Source organism: Sceloporus undulatus, chromosome 1 (assembly GCF_019175285.1).
Source record: "Sceloporus undulatus isolate JIND9_A2432 ecotype Alabama chromosome 1, SceUnd_v1.1, whole genome shotgun sequence".
NCBI classification, from domain to species: Eukaryota; Metazoa; Chordata; class Lepidosauria; order Squamata; family Phrynosomatidae; genus Sceloporus; species Sceloporus undulatus.
Genome location: NC_056522.1, coordinates 378,696,692 through 378,723,414, shown reverse-complemented (window position 1 = coordinate 378,723,414; position 26,723 = coordinate 378,696,692). Strand labels below are relative to the sequence as shown.

General features: G+C 42.5%; 1 protein-coding gene across 1 annotated transcript in view; it reads right to left on the bottom strand.

The window, feature by feature from the left end:
* Positions 1–880: 880 nt before the first annotated feature.
* Positions 881–26,723, bottom strand: part of MAP4K5 (mitogen-activated protein kinase kinase kinase kinase 5) — a 139,274-nt gene continuing 113,431 nt past the window's right edge. The window contains exons 17-32 of the mRNA XM_042460977.1: positions 26,543–26,721; positions 24,313–24,410; positions 22,452–22,493; positions 21,341–21,425; positions 21,163–21,242; positions 17,770–17,830; positions 17,568–17,570; positions 17,338–17,452; positions 16,910–16,968; positions 16,037–16,140; positions 14,328–14,505; positions 11,065–11,133; positions 7,730–7,822; positions 5,875–5,945; positions 2,834–2,889; positions 881–1,299 (exon numbers count right to left, since the gene is read on the bottom strand). Coding sequence (XP_042316911.1) covers positions 1,212–1,299; positions 2,834–2,889; positions 5,875–5,945; positions 7,730–7,822; positions 11,065–11,133; positions 14,328–14,505; positions 16,037–16,140; positions 16,910–16,968; positions 17,338–17,452; positions 17,568–17,570; positions 17,770–17,830; positions 21,163–21,242; positions 21,341–21,425; positions 22,452–22,493; positions 24,313–24,410; positions 26,543–26,721 — 1,381 coding nt within the window. The 3' untranslated portion in view covers positions 881–1,211. The remainder of the gene's footprint in view (positions 1,300–2,833; positions 2,890–5,874; positions 5,946–7,729; positions 7,823–11,064; positions 11,134–14,327; positions 14,506–16,036; positions 16,141–16,909; positions 16,969–17,337; positions 17,453–17,567; positions 17,571–17,769; positions 17,831–21,162; positions 21,243–21,340; positions 21,426–22,451; positions 22,494–24,312; positions 24,411–26,542; positions 26,722–26,723) is intronic.

The window sequence follows — 26,723 nt, the reverse complement described above, 5'->3', positions numbered from 1 at the left end:
ATTTACAGAAATGTCTGCCTCTTCTGCACACATCCATACAATCCTGATTCCCCACCAAGACCCAGCTTGCTTTCTTCAGCATATGCAGCTATTTTAGCAAAGACCAAACGTCCTCCTCTTCTTTTGTCGTGCCAAATTCTTCAAGCAATATCCATACAAAATACTCTTGTACAAAACTACTGTTATACAGGAATAAGCAAAAGAGTTTCTTCTCTTCTGCCCTTGCCCCTGGCCCCCCGATAAAATATTTAAACACCTCCCTTGGATAATATGCTACATCTAAAGAGATGAAGGGCAGACTAGATGTAAGGGTCTTTGTACAATTGTTAAAAAAAAGGCAAAAAAAATCAACCCCAAAGTCCACCCCCATCCCTCCCCAACCCACCTCAAAAAACACCCCAAAAGCTGCTCTGCAACCTTCATGTGCTAGAAAGTTAAGATACATCACACCACCTTAGCAGCAGGTTAATAAATAAGGATTAAATAGTCTTATCTTACAAACCCAGAGAGAACAGCTGTTTTTTTTTTTAAAAAAATAACAAAACCACAACATCTTGGGAAATGTCTTCTTCTGGTGACTTCTCAAAATGGGAAGATTTGGGGGTGAAGTGTCTCAGCCAAACCCCACAACAGCCTCCCCTGGGAGGACTTGCCAATGGGGCCGTGACCCAGAGAGATTCGCACCCATCCCTTTGCCCAAGTGTTTGCATTTGACATCAGCCGACCCACATGCTTGGGCACTGATGGAAGCCAAGGCAGCAGCCCAGGCTGTTTAACCGGAGTGTGAGAAGGAGGCGGCATCCCAAATCACACAACACCCTGACTCCACCTGGGATCTCTCAATGGTCATGTTTCCACAGGCCTCAGGGACAAAAGGGACTAATCATCCTGTCGCTTTTATTAAGCAAACGTGACATAACTAACCACATAGTGGCAAGTGACAGAACAGCTGCTTTGGCCCAGCTGCAAGACAACGCACATGAGACGACAAAAGTGTTTTTTTGGCTCTTGATCCTAAAAACCCGGCTCCATTCAGGCATTGACACAGTCAAGCAAAGGGAGGGTGCGGAGGGGAAGTAAGAGAAAGAGAGAGGGGTGGGAGTGTGCCGGAGTGTGACGGGGATAGAGTTTCCTTCGCTGGCTGCTTCCTGGGGTGATGACGACGACGATGCATATTCCTCGGCTCGCAGTTCAAGTCGTCCGGCCGTTGCCTAGTAACTGTTTTCGTGGCCGGCCAAAATGTAGAGGTTGCTATGCGCGGTCGGGTTGTCGGTCGGCCGGCTCTCCAGCACCACCACCCTGGGAGAAAAGTACAAAATGGGCAAGTCAGCGGGCAGAAGGGGCAAGAAGGCAACAATCAGAAGGGGCATCTGGGCACCTTGATTAAGAAAGGCTCCTGGCCTTCCCTGCCTGTGCCCAGCCAGTGGCATTACAATCTTTGGTGTCACCCCCGGCCTCCCACTGCCCCTCCAGATTTCAGCTGGGGGGGGGGGGTCGGCATTTGGGATCTGCCATGGGGAGAAGCCATGTCAGATCCTAAACAAAAGGCACTACTTACCTCAGCAGTGCCCGCTGCTGGTGGGGGGGGGGGGGCAGTGCTATGGCTACAGACAGCCATTTTGAGTCTTGCACAACTGCTGGCTGCAGCCACTGCAGTCCCACTTGGTATACCACCCCACAAGGTGTACAACCCCCCCCCCCACTGGGGTGTCACTCTGTGTGATCTGCACCCATCGCTCTCCCCTGGTAACACCACTGCACTCAGCTTTTTCTCTCATATGACCAATACAGCAAGGTTATCCAGGCTGTGAGGACTTGTTTGGCCTTGTGCTGGCACAGCTGCCAAGAGCAGTAAGTCAGACTGATGGTCCCCTGTCAGCAAGTGGCAACCGTAGTGGCTTCCCAATGCTGTGACCCTTGAATACTCCCAGTATTTTCAAATGGAGGGGATTCAGATCCACAGCTATAAGTCCTCATCCATGTGCAGCTAAACTGAGTGTGTGATTTTTTCAATGATTTGAGACATCAAGGTAAGAGAAGAAGCCAAGAGAGCCTAAGGGCACCATGGGAGCAGAGGTGGCTTATCAGGAAGTAGTAACACTAACAACAACAGTTGTTTTGTTGTCATCATCCCATCAACTCAATTTCAAAGTCTAACAAGCACTACTGACTGGAGTTTCAGAATATTAATGATTCACATTCTACCCAAAAATGCAAGGATCACTAAGATACTCTTGGATCTCACTGACAGCATACATGTAAAAAAGCAATCAATATGGACCATATACTAAAAGCCCTTCTAGTAAAGTCAGTTCCCAAAGGAACTACCAAAACAAAACAAAAAAAGCCTCCACCTGCTTCTAGGTGGACATCAAGGAGAGGACAATTTAGTCTTTTGAAGAAGCAAGTTCTAGAATTATGCAAAGATTTTGTAATTGTGAATTGCAACCCTCAGCAACTGAGTGTGCTAAAAAAATATTAAAAAGGCATGAATGAAATGTGCAACGCACACTGCACATATGCTTGTGTAAAGGTACAGCATGTGTGACTCTACTTCCACCACCTTTCCATTTAAGCCACTTGTCCAGCCACTTCCGTGGGGACCATTATGCAGGCCTAAGCCACTAAGAGAAGACCAGCCCTGGTGTGTTGAACAAGAGGTACGTGTGCACACATAATACATACGTTCAAGTACTGGATATTAAGGTAGGGCAATTCAATGGCACACAAACTTCCTTGGAGGGTTGAGATGATGTAACCTGGGACGCCTTTCCCTGATGCCCCAGCCTCCCTTCTGAAGGACCAAAAGCCAGTGTGGTCCTTCTTGGCTCACCTGTCAGAGCCCAGTAAGCGGAACACCCTTGTTTCATCAGAGATCTCCTGGGTTACCTGCAAAATGGAGAACAGGGCAGAGAAGAAGAAGAAGTGAGTGATAGAAGAGGCAAGAGGAAGGATGCCCATTAACCCAAAAATGAGGACCAACTCCAAGTGACTAGTCACCTTTTAAAATAATACACACAGACCCATAGGGAGTGTTGGTTCTGACTGAGTGTGCCCAACTTGCTCACATATGGGTCAGGCCCCACACTCATTTCTGAGCTCCTCACACAGAAGTTACATTTTACTCATAAAGTCGGCGGGGGGGGGGGGGGGTGTTACTTTCCCTTTTTGGGAGTGCAGCACAATGATGATCAGCACTGCAGGCTAAAACAGAAGTCCACTGCAGGGAGTATATTACAGTAATGCCTTTTTGATTCAACAGGTGACGTTCCTGTAGACTGCTATTCAGGGAACAGCGATTTCAAGACTAGGGCAGGACTTGAATTGGGGTCTTTATATCCAACAAACAGCTTCTCCTCTTACGCCTAAATACCCTGAAGCAGTGGTTCTCAAATCTTGGTGGGAATCCCTCAGGGTGTGTGTGTGTGTGGGGGGGGGGAGTTGCTCAAAGGAAGGTGCCAGACCTGAAGCTCCTGATCACTCCTTTCTCCTCCTCCTCTTCTTCCCAAACGCTTTATATGTAAAATTTACACATATATTGAGTTACATATTGAATTTACTTAAATAAAACTGTTCTAATCTGAATAATGTTATTTCCTTATAAAATGTTAAAATATGAATATACATGACTGAACAAATGAAAATATGCACATTAAACGAACAAAGTATTTTTATTCATATACTAAGGAGAGTGGAGATGGTATGACCTCTGCATGTAATCTGCTTGGTATCCACCCGGGTTTTATTCCAGGACCCCCATGGATACCAACATGGATGCTCAAGTCCCATTAAATACAGTCACATACTGAGATGGTGTCCCTTATATAAAATAGCAAATTCAAGATTTGTGTTTTGGGATGTATATCTTTTTGGAATATTTTCAAGCCGTGGATATGGAGGGTCAACTGTAGATATAAAGGGGGGCCCCAAGGATAAAATTTTGAGTATCATTGCCCTGAAGGCACCAGATCCCTTCTGATCTTGGAAGCTAAGCAGAGTCAGCCCTGGTTAGTACATGGATGGGAGACTGCCAATGAATACCAGGTGCTGTAGTCTCTGTGTCAGAGGAAGGATCTGGCAAAGCCACCGCTGAGGATTCCTTGCCTAAGAAAACCCTATGAAATCCATGGGGTTGCCATAGGCTATCAGGTAACTTGAAGGGGCATATGCACATGCATGCACACACTCACACATGGACTGGCCTCAGGTCAGATTTATCTGCTCATTTCATCCATATCTGACTACTCTGGCTGGTCTCTCCACTCAGGGAAAGGGAATTCTTTTTAAAGGGGGGGGGGATATTTTGTATATATGGTGTATTCTTTTAACATTGTAAGCCGCTTTGATTGTTTTCATAAAAAACGGGGTAGAAATAAAAGTTTTATTATATATTTATTATAAAACCTTTCTCTCTACCCCAGTGGCCATACTCCACTGTCACTTCTTTGGCCATTCTATAATAAGGGTGTAAAAAGTGCTTGGAAGGGTGGATGCACTGCAACATCTCAGAGAGCTAAGATTCATTTGTAATTTGTGACTTTTCTGTGAAAAAAACTGTATAACCCCCCTTTTTTTTCTTTTGTGCAAAATCAAGTATTTTGGGGCAGTGCACAATACAGTTTTCTGTACAAAATGGCAGGTTTTGGACAACCTCCTCAAAGTTTCTGTGCAATTAAATATTTGTTTGCAAAGAACTGTCCAAAAATGCACAGAAAATCTTGAAACTTTACTCAGCAGGTAAAAATGTTGGCAGTTATGTTGTTTTGTTGTCACTGTGTGACTTCAAGTAGTTTCTTATTTACAGCGACCCTATCATAGGGTTTTCTCAGCAAGATTAGTTCAGAGGTTTGCCATTGCCTTCCCGGAGGCTGAGAGAATGTGACCTGCCCAAGATCACCCAGTGGGTCTGCAACACTCAAGCCACTACACCATGCTGGCTCATTTATTATCAATTATACCAGAATGAAATAAGCAAAGATGTATTCTCCAAAGTGTCCTTACTGCCACTTTGGGAATCTTTGGGCTGTGAAGAAATCTTGCAAAGTTACATACTCATGTCAAGACAGCCTGTTAGAATTTATATACCACCTCTAACATGAGAACAAGATGAGTCCTTGGGTTTCTACAATCTGCACAATATTTTTCTGCACCAAACTACTTTGCAAAGCTAAGGGAAAAATCAATGACAGTAGGACATTAGCCCCAGAAAAGCAAGCACAGAAGGATCAGCTAATGGGCCAAACACAGGCCAACATTCCTTCTGTGCATCTAAATTTGTCAAAGTCCAAGGAGCCAGGCAGCAACTATTGTAATTTCATTGCTAAGCACTTCACACAAAGCTTGAAAATGTGAAAACTGTCTTGAGAAAGACAAAATATATCTTTAAGAAGGGGAGAATGGGAAGAATGAGAATGAGAGAGAAAGGGTTGAATGAGAGAAAATAAGAGTTACAGTACACTTCTACTGAAAAGGGAGGTATCAGTAGCTGCATCTGCACTGCAGAAATAATGCAGTTTGACACAGCTTTATCTGCCATGGCTGCATCCTATCAAATGCTAAGATTTGCAGTTTGATGAGGCACCAGAACTCTCTGACTCCAGAGGATAATATCTCATAAATCTTACGATTCCATAGGATGGAGCCATGGCAGTTAAAGTGGCATCAAATTGCATTATTTCTACAGTGCAGATGCAGCCAATGGAAGCTTTTAGGCCATACCAGGTAAAAGCAAAGTGATATTTTGAGGACATTACCTATCAAAGAGTCCTTATAGTGGGATTTCATTTTACCTGTGGACAGAAAGTCCCAAACTGAAGGAAGGCAAAGAGTGAGAGAGAATTGGAAAAGGACTGAGAAGGCCTCCCAAAAACTTACCTCATTGGATTTAAAGCTCTTGCCCTGCATTCCATGCTTCCAGAAGGCTAAGACGCTGTCTTGAAGGCACACTGTAAGGAATGACACAACACAACCTGGAACACAGAGCTTCACGTCTTTAGGGAGGTGACTCAGAAGTTGGGGGAAGCGGAGGGAGCTACAAGGGAAATGTAGGGTAGGTACCCTTACAAACAGAAGGTCTCTAAACTGAGTAACGAAAATGAGACAAGCCAGGAAAGACAGGTACTTATAGGGTAATTACGAAAACTTTTTGTAATGAATGGGTTATTTCATAGATGTATTAAAACAGTTCAGGATTAAACAGGAGCAATCTAAAAAAAAGTATAAAGGCATGGGCTGATGAAGACGTCTTGAAATGGTTGTAAAAGATTCCGGAAATAACTGTCACTTCAAGGAACTTGAAGTGATAGGATTTTAAGCCTATGTTCTAAAAGGTTATTTGCAAGATTTTTTTGAAGCCATAGGATCTTCAGACCTCAGGTTCGGCAAAACTTAAATGATAAACTACATGAACTTTATATCCTCTTTAAATGGACTTACATTTAAATTGTGAACATTACTTTACTTATTTCTGATGGTTCCCTTGATGATATGTTAAGTTTTATTGATGGGATATCTCACATTATGGTTACTAGCTTGAAGGAAGAGACTCCTCCCTCCATAACTGTCATCTTCCAGCCTGCGAGGGAGTGACCAGGCAGGCCCAGCTCCATCAGGGCTAGCCTGAAAGAAGAGACTCCTCCCTCCATAACTGTCATCCTCTAGCCTGCGAGGGAGTTGACCAGGCAGGCCCAGATCCATCAGGGCTAGCCTGGAAGAAGAGACTCCTCCCTCCATAACTGTCATCCTCCAGCCTGCGAGGGTGTGGCCAGGCAGGCCCAGCTCCATCAGGGCTAGCCTGGAAGAAAAGACTCCTCCCTCCATAACTGTCATCTTCCAGCCTGCGAGGGTGTGGCCAGGCAGGCCCAGCTCCATCAGGGCTAGCCTGGAAGAGACTCCTCCCTCCATAACTGTCATCTTCCAGCCTGCAAGGGAGCGACCAGGCAGACCCAGCTCCATCAGGGCTAGCCTGAAGAAGAAGAGCCCTCCCTCCAGCCCATCTGCCTTGGTCCAGGCCTCAGAGGGAGAGAAGAACTGCTGGACCTCATCCCCTTCCCCACCGCCATTCCCTTCTCCTTTTGTGTCCTGTCTTTTAGATTGTAAGCCTGAGGGCAGGGAACCGTCTTATTAAAAATAATAATTGTAAGCTGCTCTGATAGCCATTAGGGCTGAAGGGCGGGGTATAAATACCATAAATAAATAAATAAATAAATAAAGCAAGCTTTACAATATTTTTTCTGTATGATTATTTTCTAGATGGTTTATATGGTTTCATTATTTCACTGGATGCTTAAAATTGTCTTATTGTAGCAAACACATGCAATTTACAGTTTAATAAGTTTTGTAGTATTGTTACATAAGTATTCACAAGTACCTGACTTTCCTGTTGTTGTTGGTTGTTGTTTTTTTGAAGTTGAGGGAGCTCCCAGACTTTCACAGAATGTAAGTTTAAAGTAATAGTTTTGTGTGTCAGTGCTCTCATTCCACCTCCACCTTGTAATAAGGATCCTTGTCTTTTAGACACAACAGTTTTTACCAGTTATGGCAAAACAACTCTTCCATGAGTAGCTGTACACCCACCCCATAGCAGCCATTTTGTGATGGCACCCAGGATGTTTCCCCAAGCTTCAAAGTATGTCCTGCAGACTGAACAATGCTGTGAACCCCTGACCCAGGGCACTGCTAGAGGCCTCTCTGAAAGAATAAGTAATAGAGAAAAAGCATGCCTGCTCACCTACAGATTCAATGCAGAAATCAAAACTCAGCTCTGAGGCCAGCTTTTTGCTTGACTTCAGTTTACCGTGCAGATTCACAATTTTCACAAATCCTTTGGGCGAAAAGAAAAAACCCAAAAACAACCAGGTCAGTGTTGAAGAGGATTACTGGACGCAAGAGAAAAATGGCTGCTCCCATACCCCCCAGAAGAAAGAACCAGAGCGCCTCTAGAATAATCCACTCCATCAATCAAACCAGGCTTTGACTAGAGCTTATGTATGTATGTGAAATAATAATAATAATTAATAATAATAATAATAATAATAATAATAATAATAATAATAATAATAAAAAATTCTATTTCCCGCCTCTCCCTGAGGATCGAGGCGGGATTACAGCAGTCAGCAAATTTCAACAATAAAAACATATTTCAACAATATTAAATACATAGCATAATACACACACACACACACACACACACACACACACACACTACTATCAATACTGGTTGACTCTTCGTAAAAAAACATACCATACTGACAGAGGTGAGAATTTTACCGCAGGTTTGGTGGGTAGGCTCGCCGGAAGAGATCCGTCTTCAGTACCTTCTTGAAAGCATCCAAGGTGGTAATGAGACGGATCTCTTCCAGCAAATCATTCCACAACTTGGGGGCCACGGCGGAAAAAGCTCTGTGGGAAATGGTATTCCCACAGAGCCTGGTATTTACGTAGTCTAGTGATTGCTTCCCAGTTATTCTGAGAGTGCGGGGCGGATTGTGTAGGGAGAGGCCTTCCCTCAAGCAACTTGTTCAAACATGTGTGCGTATGTGCATATGTGTGTGTATGACAGACGTGAGTTACCTAGAATTCCACAGGGAAGCACACCCTTAATATTTCCTCATTGCACTCAGTGGGACTTCAACACACTTCATTTTGTCTAAAACATATCCCATGTTTGTTATTAGTATTTAATACTTTAATTAGTATTTAGTATTCATCCCATCCTTGTTTAAAAGAATCATCAACCTACTATATATACTCATGTATAAGTCTAGAAATTTAGGTCAAAAATTTACCCCAAAAAACTGACTTGATTTATCCACAGGTCAATGTAAATATTGTATCTTAACTTTTATTTAAAAGAAGGAACCATCTCCTGATGAAAAGCAAGAGTATAATATGTGAATCACTGACCGCCTCTACTCTCTCATCCATCCAGTCTTAAGGGTAAGCACATAGAGTTCATTTTATAAGTTCTTTGACATGGTTTTGCTTTGCTTCGTCCTTTAGATCCTTTGCTATATGCCCCTAAGTTTTACCCCCGACTTATCCACGGGTCATAGCAAAATCCATAATTTTGGCCCCAAAACTTGACCTCGACTTATACATGAGGTCGACTTATAGTCGAGTATATGCGGTAAATTTACAGTAACAGCAGTACAAAATAATTTGTTACAAAATAAATATCAAAGTGACATAGTCTTAAGAGCATTGGTTAATTTAAAAATCATTTGTCATAACAACAGTGGTTGTATGCTGCCCATTTTCACTTGTAAGCTCCTTGCAGCATCTTGAGGCTAGAGCGGTTATCATACCTAGTGTGACTATGGCTGCATGTGCACTGCAGAAACAATCCAGTTTCACACCACTTTTAACTGCCATGGCTCAATGCTACAGAATTCTAGGAATTGTAGTCTGTTGTGGCACCAGCGCTCTCTGACAGAGAAGGCTAACTGTTGCACAAATTGCATTTTCTAGAAATCCATAGCACTGAGCCATGGCAATTAAAATGGTGTCAAACTGGATTACAGTAGGCCCCCTGTATTTGCGGACTTGCCATCCATGGATTCCAGCATCCGAGGATGGCAAGCCCATTGGTGGGGATCAACAGAGTAGGGTAAGGGAAGAGGAAGAGGAGGAAAAGGTGAAGGGAGGAGGAGGAGGAGGAGGAGGACGACAAGGTGGCAGTGGGAAGAGATGAAGGAGGAAGAGAAGAGGGAGGAGGAGGAAGAGGAGGAGCAGAGGAAGAGGCTCAGGAGGGGAAAAGATGGCAGAGGGAAAGATAAGGAGGGAGGAAAAGGAGGAGGGTGAAGGAAGTTGGAAGAGGCAGCGGAGGAAGAGGAGCCGTCCCCCTGCTGCCTACTACAGTGAGAGCAGTGAGGCGAGCTTCGGATGGTTGTGGCAGCAAAATTCCATTGTTTTCAATGGTGGCGCGGCCACACTACCATTGAGGACAATGGGACTTGAGCATCAATGAATTTTGGTATCCGTGGAGGGATCTGGAACAGATCCCCCGCAGATACCGAGGGCCAGCTGTATTTCTGCAGTGGAGGTGCAGCCCCTGAAAAACAGAAATTGTTGGAGAATCTCAGTTTTCACAATAACCTGTAAGGCATGGAAGTCAGTTTCAGTTCTCACCACTATGGGGAACCTCAAGAAAAACATGAACCATAAAAAAAGACATTTTGAAGCATTTGATCTTGACAACTTGACCACATCAAACGCACGGTGGAGAGATTGTGCACACTTTGATGTCAATTCCGCAGGGCTTCTGGGGAGAACAAAAGTTACTCTCTGCACTGATGCAGCATCTTAAAGAATGCTGAAATGGTTTCTCACTCTGGGATTCCTTTTGATGCATGTCACAGACATAATTTCTTAAATCCTTAAAAGTTCTCTGTGGTGGATAAACATTATTATTTAAATGTTGCACATACTGGAAGGTGAGAATCAGGGATACATTTTAAAACAGATTGTATTTTATTTATTTACTTTTGTCCCAATACTCCCAACGTAAGCAAAATGCCAGACACAACTAAAAACACAGGCTGTATCCACAATGAAGAAATAATCCAGGATGACATCACTTTAAATTGCCATAGCTCAATGCTATGTAATTCTAGGAAGTGTAGTTTTGCAAGACAATTTAGCCTTCTCAGTCGGGGAATTGTGGTGCCGCAGCAAACTACAGTTCCCAGAATTCCATAGCAATTAGCCATAGATGCCACCCTGGATTATTTCTGCAGTGCACATGCAGCCACAGTCAGTAATAATATTAAGGCATAATTAAACAGATCATTGTAATAACACAACTACTATTTTTTTTAAAAAAAGTACACTGCCTCAGCAGATAAATGTGTGTCTTTGCCTGCTGGTGGAAGGATAATGGCCTGGCTTGGAAGGGCATTCTGGATCTTCTCTCATGAGCATTTGCTGGCGGTCTCCCATCCAAGTACTAAGTACCAAGTACTAAAGAGGGCTGACCCTGTTTAGCTTCCAAGTTCAGAGGGGATCTGGTGCCCTTAGGGTATTCAGGTCCTGGGGATGATAAGGAGCCTAAATGGTGCTACTTACTGTCCAAGCACACCAGAACAGTGTCTCTCTCCAGCTGTGTAACATGGATGGCATCAAGCTGTTGGCAACCTAGAAAGAGAAGAAAAATGCAGTAGTCTGTATCCCATCAAAGCCACATGTTCCTGAAACTGCAAAGTGCTTTGATGCAAAGCAGCAATGTTATAAATGAAGGTGGTCTGATTTTCTGGCCCTGGATGAGACTTCCCAATTTTCATCCTCTCTTTTACTACACTTGCATCCTGATGACTCACTCTATATGGTACCTGTGTAATGGCCAAGATCCAATGGGGAATTTCCATGGATAGAATTGCTTCTGTTGGTGGAATCAGGAGGGAGCAAACACACTCATTGGGGATCCTGTGTATTCTGCCCACCACCATCTCAGAGGCTGGTGGACTCTCCTTTTTTTGGAGGTCTTTAAACAGAGGTTGGATGGCCATCTCTCAGAAGTGCTTTAGCTGGGTATTCCCACATGGCCCTTGAGGTCCCTTCCAACTATAAAATTCTATGATTGCATGAAAACAATACAAAAAGACAGGAAGGTGCTTTATATTGAGTCAGACCATTAATCTGTCTAGCTCAGTATTTTAAATGAATTATTTTATTTCTCAACTAAAGACATAGGACTATATTAAGGAAACCTTCCTCCCTGCCCCCCTCCCTACACAATATAAAGAGCAATTACAGTTAAAACACAGATCATTTGAGTAAATTAATTGAAAATAAAAACTTTGAGAACAACTCAAGTCCTGTTTTGTTACAATGCTTAGGCTCATGTAGACTATAGATCTGAAATGTGCAGCACTCCAGATGCCATTGGATAGCAAGTACCTTTACCAGGTACATTTCTATACGGCTTATTAGTGTACTTAAGCACTCCCTAAGCAGTATAATAATAATAAAATTTATTTATATTTCCCCGCCTCTCCCGGGGGGATCGAGGCAGGATTACGGCATAATATAAAGTATAATACAGTTAAAATGCAAATAATACAAACAGGTTCATAAAATGCAAAATAGCAATTAACATAGCAACAAAACCAGGATTTCGCAAGCAACGGTGGGGCAGAATACTCTCATCCTGTAAAGGGAAGTGGATCTATGTTTCACATGAGATCAGGTGGGTATGCTCTCCGGAAGACCTCCGTCTTAACTGCCCCCCTGAAAGTTTCCAAGGAGGTGGTAAGATTGAACTCCGGGAGACAAGAAGCCTGGGAGACTCCAGCACCAGCTCTGAAACCAGGTGGGTCAGCTTGGCCAGGGAGTCTGTTAGATTACAGGGTGGACGGTAGACCAACAGAATCCCCAGACTGTCCCTAGCCTTCAAGGTCAGGTAGATACACTCAATGTGGCCTGTTTTCTGGACAGGTTTCCTAGCCAAGGTGTAGATGCATTTATGGACTAAGGCAACCCCTCCCCCTTGGCAACTTTCCCTAATCTGCTACTTAACAGTATACTCGGCTGGGAGTATCCGAGCCCAAACTGCATTACTGTCGGCCCCCAGCCAAGTCTTCGTGATACAGGCCAGGTCAGCATTTTCATCCTCTAACAGATCGTAAATTATATGGGCTGTGTTCTTTACCAACCTGACATTACAAAGCAGCAGGGTAAGGGTCTGTGGTATGGTTGGGATGACCCTCGGTTCCTTTCAGTTAACAGGGTGGCTGGAAGACGAGATAGGTATTAAACACCGACCTCATCTTTCCTTGTACTTCCTTACTACCCTGATACCGCTATATCTCCCCTTGTGTAAGCTAATTGGATGGCATTTCCCAGCGACCCCTACCCAAGCATAGCCAATGGTGAAGAATGCTGGGAGTTGCAATCCAAAATCACAGCATAATTCGAATTCCTGGTCTACTCTGATTGAGCCAAAAGGAAAATGTAGAAATTGCAATGCTAAATTAACAGATATGGAAGGGCAGGCAAAGGGAAAGACTTTGTTTTCTCTGGAACAAAATTCTGCTTTTTTGAACAAGGAGACAATGGGAGATGTTCTGCAAAAGAACCCAGTTCCCTTGACCTCTGAGAACGAGATAACTGGCCACTCGTCTTCATGCAGTTGTCCACTCCTGCTGTAAAGCCCCCCCCCCCACCTGCTATTTCCACTGAAAAAATACAAAAACACTCCTCGTCACAAATCCAGAATTGCAGAAAGGGGAGATGAATTGCTTGCTGTGTTCAGAGACAGATCCCTGGACCACAGCCAGTATGCCTGAGCATTGCACATGAATGTCTCTCCAAGGGAACAGACCAGAAGCAACCAGAGCATCTTATCTTACAAACTGGGAAAGAAGAGTCAAACGAGCCAGATGGCCTCTTGCAGGCCAGGTAAGACTGCGGTTGTTGTTATCCTAACTGTCCACAAGCCAGACATACTTGGGGCTTACATGCAGGGAGCCACAGAAATCGAAAGTGGGATTTGGGTGTGATATCTAAGATGAGACTTGAAAACTGAGATAAATTTGCTTCTTCTCCATATGTTAATAGCCAGAAGGGCAGCAGGGTGAGGCTGTCATGGCTGAAAGGGTCCTCTGGCACCTGAAAGACTAAACAGTTGATGGCAGATACAGGTTTTTGTGGACCATTGTCCACTTCATCAGATGCCTGAAACATTACAGCCGCAGCAAGAAACAAAACAGTTTTGTAGCATCTTAAGGACTACCAAATTGATTGATCCTCAGATGTCTACCCCATAATAAATGTGGTAGGCTGCAGAACCTTTGCTGTTTTAATTTATTTTGCATCTTACAAACATAGGGAAGCATTCAGGTTGATACAGACACCTGAAGGTTTTAAAGGACTATTGAACTCAGTCATCTAAACAATGGAATAAGGGGAAAGGTGTGGAGACCAAAGAATAGCCTGCTGTAGTTTGGCCAGTTATGACCAGAATCTCCCAACTATAACTTTTCTGAGGTTTGATTAGATATTCTCCACAAGCTATTGCTAAAAGACCTAGATTTTAAAACAATCACAACAGAAACTGAAAAATAGAGATTCCCAGATGTCTTGTTCCTGCAAAGAAAATATCCAACATCATTTATTAATTTGTATACAATCATTTTTTCATGTTTATTAATTTGTATACAATCATTTTTTCATGACCCTGTCTTGTGCTATCTGAATGTGCTGAATGACAACTCCTACCTGTTCCATGCTGGTTGGGGATGATGGGAGCTGTCATCAAAATATCTGGTGTGTGTGTGCTAGTCTGGGGAAGGGTTATGAACTACATTAAATTAATGATATTTGAGTCTCACCTGCACCAATTTCTGTAAACCACGAAGAAGCAGAGTTCAAGTTGATGGTCTCAAACTGAACAACCTGATTTGGTTCAACCCCCCTGCTGATGGCCACGCAAACCATGGGGTATTCCTGCTCTGGGATCACCAGCATTTCAAAGACGTTCAAAGGAGTTGGCAATGGGAAGTCAAAGTGCTGGACAAAGGCAAGGACCAAGAAGAAAAAAGAAGAACCAGAGTGAAAAATGATTTGCCCAGCAGAATATCTACCTCCTTACAGAATGGACATCTAACTCGGAATTGGGCAACTTCTGTGGGTCTGGGATCCAGTTTTGTTCCCTTTGGGACCTTCCAAGGTCTGCATGGTCTAACAAAATTTCAAAAGATCAATAAACAAACGAACATCTGGCCACACAAGAAGTGGCCAGATGTCTTTCAGAAACTTGCAAAACAGGAGTATCTTTTGAATAGTGTTAAAATAATGTTAAAACAGTGCATGGAAAGTTGCAACCTATATAAAAATGTAGCTTAGCCCTTCTGGAGGCTTTCAAGAGAGACAATATATCCTTTTGTTGTTGTCATTGGTATGCGCCTTCAAATCGTTTCAGACTTATGGTGACTCTAAGGCAAGCTATTGACAAGATTTGTTCAGAGAGGTTTTTGCTTTTTCCTTCCTCTGAGGCTCAGCCATTGAAACCCACTGGGAGACCTTGGACAAGTCACACTCTCTCAGCCTCAGGAGAAGGCAATGGGAACTCTCCTCTGAACAAATCTTGCCTAAAGAAGCCCATGATAGGTTTGCCTTTGGGTCACCATATGTTGGAAACAACTTGAATGCGCACAACAACAACAACAACAACAACAAGGGTGAGAGAATGACTTGCCCAGTGGGGTTCCATGGCTGAGCAGGGATTTTAATCCTGGTCTCTAGAGCTGTAGTCCCACACTAATTCCCCATGTTAAGGCTCCTCCTTTTATTTGCCAGGAAAATGGTGGTCCAGAGGAGATGGTATGAGGTTGGGCACCAAATATAATCTTAGGAGCTCCATGAACTCTCCCGTCTGCACTCTGTCCACTTAAATCTAATTTATTTCATTTTTCTCATGTCTGCACTGAGCCTGCCATACTTTGAAAACATTATGAGATGATGTGATTTGCTGGAAAAGAGGATAATGCCTGGTAAAATGGAAGGCAGTAGGAAAAGAAGGAGACTACTTTACAGGTGGATGGATATCATCAAGCTCTTACAAACCTAAGACTGCCTTGAGTGTAAAAGACCAGAGAAGGGAATTTAATGAACAAGGCTGCTGAAGGTGTCTCATTTACAGGGTTGCCATAGCTCAACCTGATGGCAAATAACAGCAAATAACCCACTCTATGGCCAACAAATGACCACAAAAGCAATGAAAAGAAGCTTGGGTGAGAAGCTTCTTTAGGAAGGAATTCCACATCCTTGGGCCACCACTGTGAAAGGACCCACTCCTTCTCCTCCTCTTTTGTATCTGAGCAAGGCCATCTCTGACCTTCTTAAACAACTAGGCATCTACGTCATTTCCATTTCAAATGGGAAAGGCTTATGAATTGTTGGATTAGCTATCAGTTCCACCTACATCAAGCATGCTCTCACAGAAAAGCCAAGTTCAGTTGTTGTTGTTGTTGTTATCCCATGTTTTCCCCAAGTCTGGGACCCAAAGCAGTAAGATGTCACACGAAAAGGCATAACCTACCTTTATTAACATGAATTTCTTCATTGGTTCATACCACTGAAGCAAAACGATCCCCAACTGTAAAGCTCCACAGAGGTATTTATGGCCTGTATACGGATTCCTTACTAAGGATGAAAAGAAAAATGGCCCTAAACATTATCACTGTTTCACTTAAAACTTGACATGATATTCAGAGCAGTCTGAAAATGAAATCAACTTGCTTTTATACAGTATGCAAAGGGATCTTGTAGCACCTTTAAGATTAACTGTATAGAAGAAGTTATAGCATAAGCTTTCCTAGACTTGGTCCACTTACTCCATGCATCTGAAGAAATAGACAAAGGATATGAAAGCTCATGCTACACTTCTTTTGCACATTTAGTTTCAACGGTGCTATGAAATCCCTTTGGATACTGATATTCCAGACTAACATGCTATGTCTTTGACCTCTGTTTTTACACAGTTTAGTTCTATACAACCAAGATATTGTTTTTAAAGTAAATATCAGATTTAAATGATGGAGAACCAAAAAGGTCTCCAGCTCCCTTAAAATGATGTGATAATGCCCAAGACTTATCTGAACTGATTATTTCATTTCACATGTATATATTGCTAGTGCTGGATACTAGCTGAAACATGATGAACAGATCTCCTTTTGGTGGTATAGAAACCTATCCCATTTCCTTCCATGATTCCTGCCTCTGGTACCAAACCTTTTGTTAAAGAAGTAAAGATGTAGCTCAAGAACACATTTACTTCATTAATTAAGGTATAGTTATATGTGGGAGACTATACTCAGAAGTTGGGTATTCCCTGCACCGATAGTGGGTAGGACTAGATAACCCTCGAGATCCCTTCTAATTCTTCCGGTTTTACGATTTCATGAAGACTCACCTATACAACATTTATGGCACCCTTTTGTATCCGGGATCTTTGTCGTTAAGGCAAATTTCCTGAAAAAGGACATAATCAGTTGTTAACAATGGTTCTGGGACCAGGTCCAAAATAAGCACTGTTTATCCTGCACATGCCTGATCTCATCTGATTTTGGAAGCCAAGAAGGTTCTGACCTGGGTTGGCACTTGGACAGGTGACCACCAGGATCTCCAGTCAGAGTTCAGAGTACTGGGCTTGATGGACAAAAGCACTGACTCAGTGTAAAATTGTTGTCTACATTCCCTAAATAATTTTTAGGGAGTAATTTCTCCTACTGTATCCATGGAATAAAAGGGAGGAGAAATAGATTTTTTTAAACCTGACTTTTCCTGTCTACAACATTTTCTCAGTCATCAAGTCCAAGAGGTAAAATGGCACCTGCTTACCTTGGTAATATTCTATCAGGGAATCGATGGGTCTGAATGTGAGCAGCTAGTCCTGTCTTTTTGGCTTGTTCAAACAAAGCTATGAGGTTATGTGAGTAAAGCTGGAACGTTTTCCCTGTAACACAGACAAAGGCGGCCTATCTCAGACTCTGGAAAATTATAGCAGTCATGTGAGAAATGAGTAGAAGCAATCAATAAGGCATTATATACGAAGTAGGAGAAAGAATTACCTTCTAAAAGGACAGTCCCAAAATTTCCAGAGATTCAAGCAAATTGCAAAGAAGAAAACAAAAGAAAAAAAAATTAAAATGATTTTCCTGATATTAACAAGATAAATTCAACATGCCAAAGAAAAGACATTAAAGAAAGTGCACTGTGTTTCCCCTCCACCTTTTAAAGTTTTCTGGAACATTTCTCCAGCAATTCACATACCTGAAAGCGACATTAGAGTGTTGTTGATGACATACAGCCATGTGCATCTCCGTGGAAAGAGCTGGAAGGAAAAGAAGCATCAGGGTAAAACAAAGTGAAATGGGTTGAGAGGGTCATTTCCTGTGCTCTGTGAATTTGGGGAGTTACTGTTAGAGGGGATGAATGATGAGAGAATATTACTGGCATGAAAGGCCTGCTCTGCTAGAGCCTTTACTTTACTTTGTGGTTTGTGAGTGAGTGGCTGCAGTATAGGCATTTAACCACTGTCCCACAAGCTTTTGCATTTATGGTGATGGGGAAAACAATGGCCTGGACAATTCTAACTTTCGTGCTCAGTTGCACATCTTTACTCTTCAAGATCTTTTTTAGTTCTTCCATAGCTATCCTTCCCATTTCTAGTCTTTTTCTAATTTCTTGACTGCAATCTCCTTCCTGATTGATGTTTCATCCAAGGTACAGGAACTCTGAACTATTTTGATTTCCTCATTGTCTAGCTTGAATGTATGTAGATCCTCCATGGTCATTATTTTTGTTTTCTGCGCCACAAGATTTTGCATTTGTGGTGATGTTCAGCTGTGATTTGCCCTGACTAAACCAGACAATGTTATCTGCGCATAACACTTTTGGGACAGGTGGCTGACAGAGGAAGCAAAAGAAAGTAGGAAAGAAAAACAAAATATTCCAATTTCTCTTTGTCTAAGGCCCTGTCTACATGGGCCAAAATACTATGTGGGCAGCTTGGAATATCCTGGTCCCACAGGTGTCCTGATCCCCCCGCCCATTACCTGGTCTTCAATTCCTGCACTGCTGTGTCTGTCTCCATGGGCTCCCCACTGAGCCACCTGCTGCATCCGCCATCACTATGAGTTGCTCACTTCTGATGTCAGAACACGGTGCCTTGTTCTGACTTGAGAAGCAAGCAACCTGCAGTATTGGTGGATGCACAGGGTGGCTCAGTGAGATGCCTGTGCAGACAGATGCAGTGACATGGGAAGACGGTACTCTGGAACAAGAATGTTTTTAAAACCATTTTGAGGGTGTTAGATCCCAGGTTCTGGTGCGGAATGTGCTGGACATCATCCGTACTTCCCACACCAGAACCGGGGTTTGAGGAATGCATCTTTCAAATACGACAATGCCAGAATGGGTGGATGGTGGGTGGGAATGGGCCTCAGCCATCTTTTCCCTAGTGGGCAAGATGGCAATGAAAACAAGTTCAAAAACTGCTGTTTCTTCCAACAGGTACAGGATACCAAGTAAGCAAGGCACCTGCTGCTTTGACTGAGCAAGATTCTTTTATAATGACAAGAAATGTGAAAACACTAGGACACTTTCTTGGTAGGAAGTGAGAAGATCTTGTAAAGTTTCACTACCCTAACTTCAACATGACTTTCAGTGCAATCACATGCATGTTTACTCAGAAGTAAGTCACAATGGCTTCATCTGGGCTTACTTTCACATTGTGCTCTTACTGCTACTTTTAAACTTTTGAGAGTTCAGCTCTGTTCACTCTATTTATTTCTTTTTTAATACATAATTAAATTTCTGGCAAATTTAATAAAACTATTTACTCCCATATTCCCTCCCACCTCCCAACTCTTAGTTGGTGAACTTAAATATATATTTATATCATGTAATTATTAAGGTTTTGAGGGTTCTGCTCTATTTGTATTATTTTAAAATAATAAGAATGACACCATAGAATCATAGAGTTGGAAGAGACCACAAGGGCCATCCAGTCCAACCCCCTGCCATGCAAGAAATCCAAATCAAAGCATCCCCGACAGATGGCCATTCAGCCTCTGCTTAAAGACCTCCAAAGAAGGAGACTCCACTACACTCCGAGGGAGTTTGTTCCACTGCTGAACAGCCCTTACTGTCAGGAAGTTGCTACTAATGTTGAGGTGGAATCTCTTTTCCTGCAGCTTGCATCCATTGCTCTGGGTCCTAATCTCTGGAGCAGCAGAAAACAAGCTTGTTCCCTCTTCAATATGACATCCTTTCAAATATTTAAACAGGGCTATCATATCATCTCTTAATCTTCTTTTCTCCAGGCTAAACATCCTCAGCTCCCTAAGTCATTCTTCATAAGGCATGGATTCCAGACCCTTCACCATTTTAGTCGCCTTCCTTTAGTCGCCCTCCTGATAGCATTACCAATAGTAATGCTATCAGTTAATAATAATAATAATAATAATAATAATAAAAAGCTAGCTTTGTAATGTTACTAGAAATGATTTAGTTGGGCATTATGGATAAAGGATGAATAGTAAATATGGAGTACTTCTTCGATATATGACAACAGCAAGAATATTTGCTCAAAATTAGAAACGGAATGAAGCACCGACAATGAACGAATGGATTGTTAATGTTGCTGAGTTGACCCAAACGGCCAAATTACTGTGGGATCTAAAGCATAAGCCAACTGAAAACTTTTTTGAAAGACTGGAAACTGTTTAGGGACTTTTTGATCAATATGAAATCTAATGATGTAATAATCAGTAGCTACGGTTATAGTAATTTTAATACGATTATTTAGTTGGATCTGTAATGGTAGAATAATATTTGTTCTCCTCTTTTTTATATTTCTTTTCATTATAGTCAGGATTGGAGGGCAGTCAGAGCCCTACTATGTATTGGTTATATGTCTTTTCTTTTTACTCTTTTATTTCTTTCTCCCCTCCCTTCTTGTTCTCCCCCCCCCCCCGGGTTTCTTTATCTTTGATTGTGTATTATTTTGATTGTAAGATTGTTTGGGTTAAAAATTAATAAAAATTAATCCCAAAAAATAGTAATGCCATCAGTAACACTAATTATATCATCTGTATCTCTACCTATCTCCCACCTTCTATTATTACTATTCCTTGGATGGCTAACAGATTGTGCTAAATATAGTTAAAAAAAAGTAACATGGCACATGAAAAAGGTAACAAGTTAAAACATCAGAAAGAATAAAAGCAGGCTGTTGCCAGAATAAAATCAGTCTGAGAAAATAAAAACAAAATAAAATCACTCTCCGTGCTCATGATGAGTTGCAGCCACTGACTGTGGAAGGAAATGGTTAAATGGGGTATCACCAATGGTGATTCACCTTCTGCTGAATGAAATTTGTGAATTAAATGACCCATCTTAAGGCAGGGAGGGCTCAATGATTGTTGGTTCCACCCACAGTATTTTGGGAGAAGAGGGATAGAGCCCAATCCATTACAGAACATACACCACTATGCTATACAAGAGCAGCAGCTGATGTGCTTGGGATAAAGAAAATCACAGTTGCTTGCCTACAGAGAGGCTGCCTCTAATTCCCCACAACAGCAGGGACCTGAGCACCCGAGTCCGCAACAACAGCAGCAACAACAACAAGAATACCACCACCAAGCACTCATCTCCTACCTGCTCCATGGTGGCTTCATGCAGCTCATTGAGGTTCAGTGTGTAAATGCCCTCTTCGGTCCCAAAGATAATATATTGATCTACAATATGAGGAAGGCAAGAAAGCCAGTTTAGCCATTTGGGAAATGTGGAAGGAAAATGAATAGAAGCTAAACTCATCAGTGAACAGAAGCCTTACCTTTTGTGTCAGGATGTATCCATGATGTGGCACAGTTGATCTTTAAAGGGCAGCCGTCAAACACTTTGGAGAAACATGCTCCCATCTGAAATGACAAAAGCAGAAGAGATCAAATTTATTTATTTTATATGCTGCTTTTCTCCCACAAAGGGACACAAGGCCATTCATAGAAAGAAATCAATTGTATCTCTTGAGGTGTGGGGTTTTAAAGCTTGACAATTTTCTAGTCCTTATGATTATTACATATATATTACATATAGAACTGTGAGCGGGCAAAAGAGAATGGGCAGTGGGCAATGGCCAGTAGGAGTTTTAAAAGCCAAAAAACAAAGCAAAAGAAAAGACAAAATGGTGGACTTTTAAGAGGACAGGACCTTAAAACACAGATCTTTCCTCTTCCTCCTCATCCCTTCCCACTGAAACACAGAATCTTCTAATCAGGAAATAATACACTTAATTTGGATGGAGCACAGATTAATAACTACATGATTTATTATAGTAGCTAACCACTGTTTTTAAGCAGGTGCTGCCAGCACATCTGTCATTCAGTAGTAACATTCGAAGGCAGGAACAGAGAAGGTTTGGTCCTCCTGGTGTTTTGGACTACAGCTCCCACAATGCATTGTATATGCTCATTGGGATTGATGGGTGTTGTAAGCCAAAACATCCAGAGGGTCAAAGATTCCCCACCCTTTGTGTGAAGGCTCAGTCCTGCCCCACATCTAAGGGAACTACTGAGCAAGCATAGGATTCCCTCCTCTGACTTTACCTTTCCAAATGCAGCCTGCCTGTGCCTTTTTTTTTTTTGCAAGGGGGAAGCTTCCCAAGAGGGTCATGCTCCCACAACCTTCCTTCTTAAAAATGACTCCTACCCATTCCAAGGGAAACAGAGGAGAGCTGCTGGTCCCAATCCCCTAAGAAGCCTAGTTCTTTGTTAGAAGGAACAAAGGTGAGAGGGCTGGGTGGAAGACAGGGAGCCCATGCAGTTGCCAAGGCTGGTGTGGAGCAGATGTTAAATGGCCCATATTTAATTGCTTCATATTAAAACAGCCATGTAGCTTCAATATGTAAGGTTTCACTCTTACTTCAAACTTCTTAAAAGGTCTCTTACCAGCACCTTTGGCGTTGGTGGCAAACCATTGATAGCTGGCTTCTGTGGGGGAAAAAGTTTTGTACAGTAAGAAACAACACCATTTCTTGGAAACCTTAAAAGGAAAGGAGCTGAATTTGGACTGAAATGTTCTAAGGTTGTTAAAGTACATGGCACAAATGTTCTGTTGTCAAGAGTGGACCAGACTGCTCTGTCCCTGTTACCTACACACTCTGGTACATATCTCCCTCCCTGAACAGCATCAACATTTTTCCTGTTCTTCTAGAATTAGTACAGAACATCAAGAATGGTCACTTACATTCCAGCGTTAAGATAAGAGTGAGAGAAACAAACCCATGCAAACAGACAGAGAAATAGTGGCGTGCAAGCCAAACATGTAAAAAACCACAGGCTTAAAGGATTGCTGTAAGAAGTCAACTTGGTGGCAGATTCCAGCAGAACTGATCTTTTAATTTCTTGCAAGATTCAGTGGGGTTCTGAGACATTTACATTCATTCAAGGCAACTAGACTTATTTTGCTCTTACATGGAAGAAAGAATGATTTCAAATATATTCTTACCACTGGGTGTTTTTGTATATTTTTCAATTACTTTTCATATTTCAAGATTATTAATTTTTTTTGCAAAAAAATCATTTGCAAATGAACTCTTTTTGGGAAAAAAATGATAAACAGTTTTATGCAGAAAAAGTGCATTTTCAGCCAAATACGCTATTCTCTGCAAAAAACATAACAAAAACAAAAAATGGGTGCTTGGTTTTTGCAACAAAAACCTCCAACTTGTCTGCATAAATGACTTTTCTTCATGAAAAACCACTAAATGTGAGAAATCTTAAGGCAGGTGATCATTTTCTCACAACAAGCCTCTTTGGGAAGCTTTAGGATAGAAGGCATTAAAATGAATGCCTTTTGCTTTCCCCCCAAAATGTCTCCTTCCCTCAACCAGATCAGCATTATCTAGTAGGTATGCAACTATTCTGCTATTTCAACCTTGCATGCAAGGATGGATAAATTCCAGTTTTCTCCCTACTCTGAGACACAAAGAATATGTCTGCAGAGTTCTTGCTTGGCATTCACACATTCCAAAACGTATGGGGAAATTATTCTGTGTGGGAATACATGTTGATTTTTCACATGAAAATCAGATTTTGTGCAAAGCCAAAACTATTTTTTACAAAAAACAAACAAACAAACAAAACCCCCACAAATTCCTGAATCCTCCATTGCTTTCCCCTCTGAAGAATTGTTCCCCCCCCCACCCCAAAGAACTGGTGTTTCTTGCATTAAAAAAAACCTTTAATTTTGCTTTTTAAAAAACTCATATGTGCCACTTGAGATAGTAATTTTGTATGGAAATAGTGTTTGTGTGTGTGTGTGTGAGAGAGAGAAAAAACACCCGTTTGTTAAAAAAAGGGGGGGGTGGCTTTCCAGAAAACCACACAAGTTTTTTGTGTGCAAACACAACGTTCTTTGGGTGACCTGAAGGCACCAGATCACATCTGATCTTGGAAAGTAAACAGGTTAGTACTTGGATGGGAGACCGCCAATGATTCCCAGGTGCTGTAGGCTGTATTTCAGAGGAAGGAACTGGCCAAACCATCTCCGACTATTCCTTGCCTAAGAAAACCCTGTGAAATTCATGGGGTTGCCATAAATTGACAGGCAACCTGAAGGCACATTACACATACAATGCTTTTTGAAGTTAGGGAAAAATTTTTTTTCAGCCACAGAATGAATAACGGTGGAACAATTTCCCTCCCCACCCCTACTATCTACTACATCACAACAGAGAAAAGTTTCCCCAGGCAGTAACACCAGCCACAACTATATCACAGAAGGGAACAAAATACAGACAATGCTCACTGGAAATTCCCGCTTCTCCTTCTTCCGTGGCAGCTGGGGCATGTGGCTCAACCCATCAGCATTTTCCTCTAGGAGTTTCGGTACACTGTCACCATTGCCTAAAGGAGAAATGTTAAAATGGATGTAAACAAGAAAAATATTAAGCCCACAGCAGTGGTGATCTGGATGGGTTAATACATACATACTTCCCTACCAAAAAGAACACTTCTCCCATGGCCATTTCCCAGGGATTGCAAAACTGAAGGGACATTGTGAATAAATAGCAAGGGCTGTGGGTAGGAAGACACCATAGCCAGGGGAGACTAACCTAGTCCTATTCCTTGGCCAGAGAAAGAGCTGCTGCCTCATTGTTTGTTCTCCTCTTCCCTGCCCCTTCATTTTCCTTTTGTGTTGTGTCTATTACCCTGCAAAGGTGAAGGCACCAAAAGTTTTATCCTCTAATAACTGTTTAGTGCATACAAAAATCTAGGTGATTTCTACATGTAAAATAATGACAAGAGATATATTGGCAACTAATTAATTTTCAATATACAGGAGAACCTCGGGATACGAAATACCCAGGTTACGAATTTTTCGGGATACGAAAAAATCCCATAGGGATTTATTGTTTCGGGTTACGAAAGTTTTTTCGGGTTACGAAAAAACTCCGGCGCTATTTTAAATGGAGCCGCGGCAGAGCCGCGGCTTTTTCCCCATTAGCGCCTATGGGTTTTCGGCTTACGAAGGCTTTTCGGGTTACGAAAGCGGCCGCGGAACGAATTATTTTCGTAACCCGAGGCACCACTGTATATGATATTCAACATGTATTATCTTTTCCATGTGTGGAGATCTAGGACAAATGGTATAAAGCAGGGTTGGGCAATATGTGGCCAGGAGTTTTCAAAAACTAACAAAAATGCTCCCAAATGTCCTCGGGGGGGGGGGGGGGGGAGGGAAATTTTTTTAAGGGGGGGCCCCTTTAAAAAAAAATCTTTCCCCTTTGGTCACTTCCTTTTGTTAAAATTGCCCAAAACAGACCAGAGGATGGCAGAAACATGGTGAAATTGCCCCCTACTAGATGGCATAGAGGGCATTTAAAAATGTTTTCAAGAATGTGGCAGGGGAATGGTCCTCCAAGATATTATAGGAGGGCTAATAGTAGCCTCCTAACCCCCCCAAAATTGCCCACTTCCCTCTAAAAGTGGAAAACAAAAGTTCCAGCATGGCAGCCCGTGATTTTAAGCTGTTGTATTGTAAAGTACTGGTCTGTTCTGATTCATGACAAACACATTTTCTTATAGCACAAGTAGACAACTCTGGCCTTTAATTTACACAGTGCGCCCTTGCTCTACACGGGGTATCCGTTCCAGACTCCACCGTGTAAAGTAAATTCCGCCCATGCTCAAGCCCCATTTAAATGAATGGGGCTCGTGCATGCAGTGGCGCAGCGATGCGTGCACACCCCATTAGTCCCTATGGGATGTGCCTCCCCTTCTCCCTGTGCGGCTTTCAGCATATGCCAAAAGCCGCATAAAGCGCACCCGCGTATGACGCAGGTGCACTGTATATATTATTTATTAAAACATGTATTTGCTGTTATATGCCTTCAAGTCATTTCTGACTTATGGCAACACTAAGGTGATTGGCAGGATTTGTTCAAAGGGAGTTTGCCTTCACTTTCCCTGAGTCTAAGAAAGTGGGACTTGCCCATTAGTGGATGTCTATGGCTGAGTGGGGATTCAAACTCTGGTTTCCACAGTAATAGTCCAATGCTCAAACCACCACACTATGCTGGCTCTCATGGCGGCCCCTAAGATGACATTGTGAGACCACACTGGCTCAATTATGGAAGCCTGCTTGGGAGTTGTCTTTCAAAACATTCACTCTTGGATGCTGGTGCAGCCATCATTGTCTTCTTCAGCCCAAAGGAACATTTTGGGATAAAGAAAAAAAACAGTGACTCTGATAAGCAGCATCATGGGATGTTTGGTGGTCAGTGGCCCAGAGTTCTCAGACACCTTACTTATTTTCCTTTGCCCTACATGTTCCCTGTACAGCTACATAAGAGTGTGAATAATACAGAGTTGTAATTTGGCCCTCATCACTGTTTCCTTTTGGGAAAACTGCCTTCTAAGGTTTTCCTCTGATATTTTCCCAGGGGTTTTGCACACTCTCTGGGTTCTGCTCAGCACCCAGCAGAGTTCTGGACAACCTGCATGCCCTCTCACATGGCAAGGACACTGATATATACCCATGTCGCTGTATCGGACGGTGAGCAAGCCTGGGCTACTGACGCTGCTGGTCATCCCAATCGGGGTGGGCTCCGTCTGAGGTCCACAAACTGGGATGCTTTGTCTCCTATGAGCCGGAGGGGCCTGACTGTGAGGATCTGGGCAATACTTGATCGTCTGGATCTTCTCATCATCCACAAG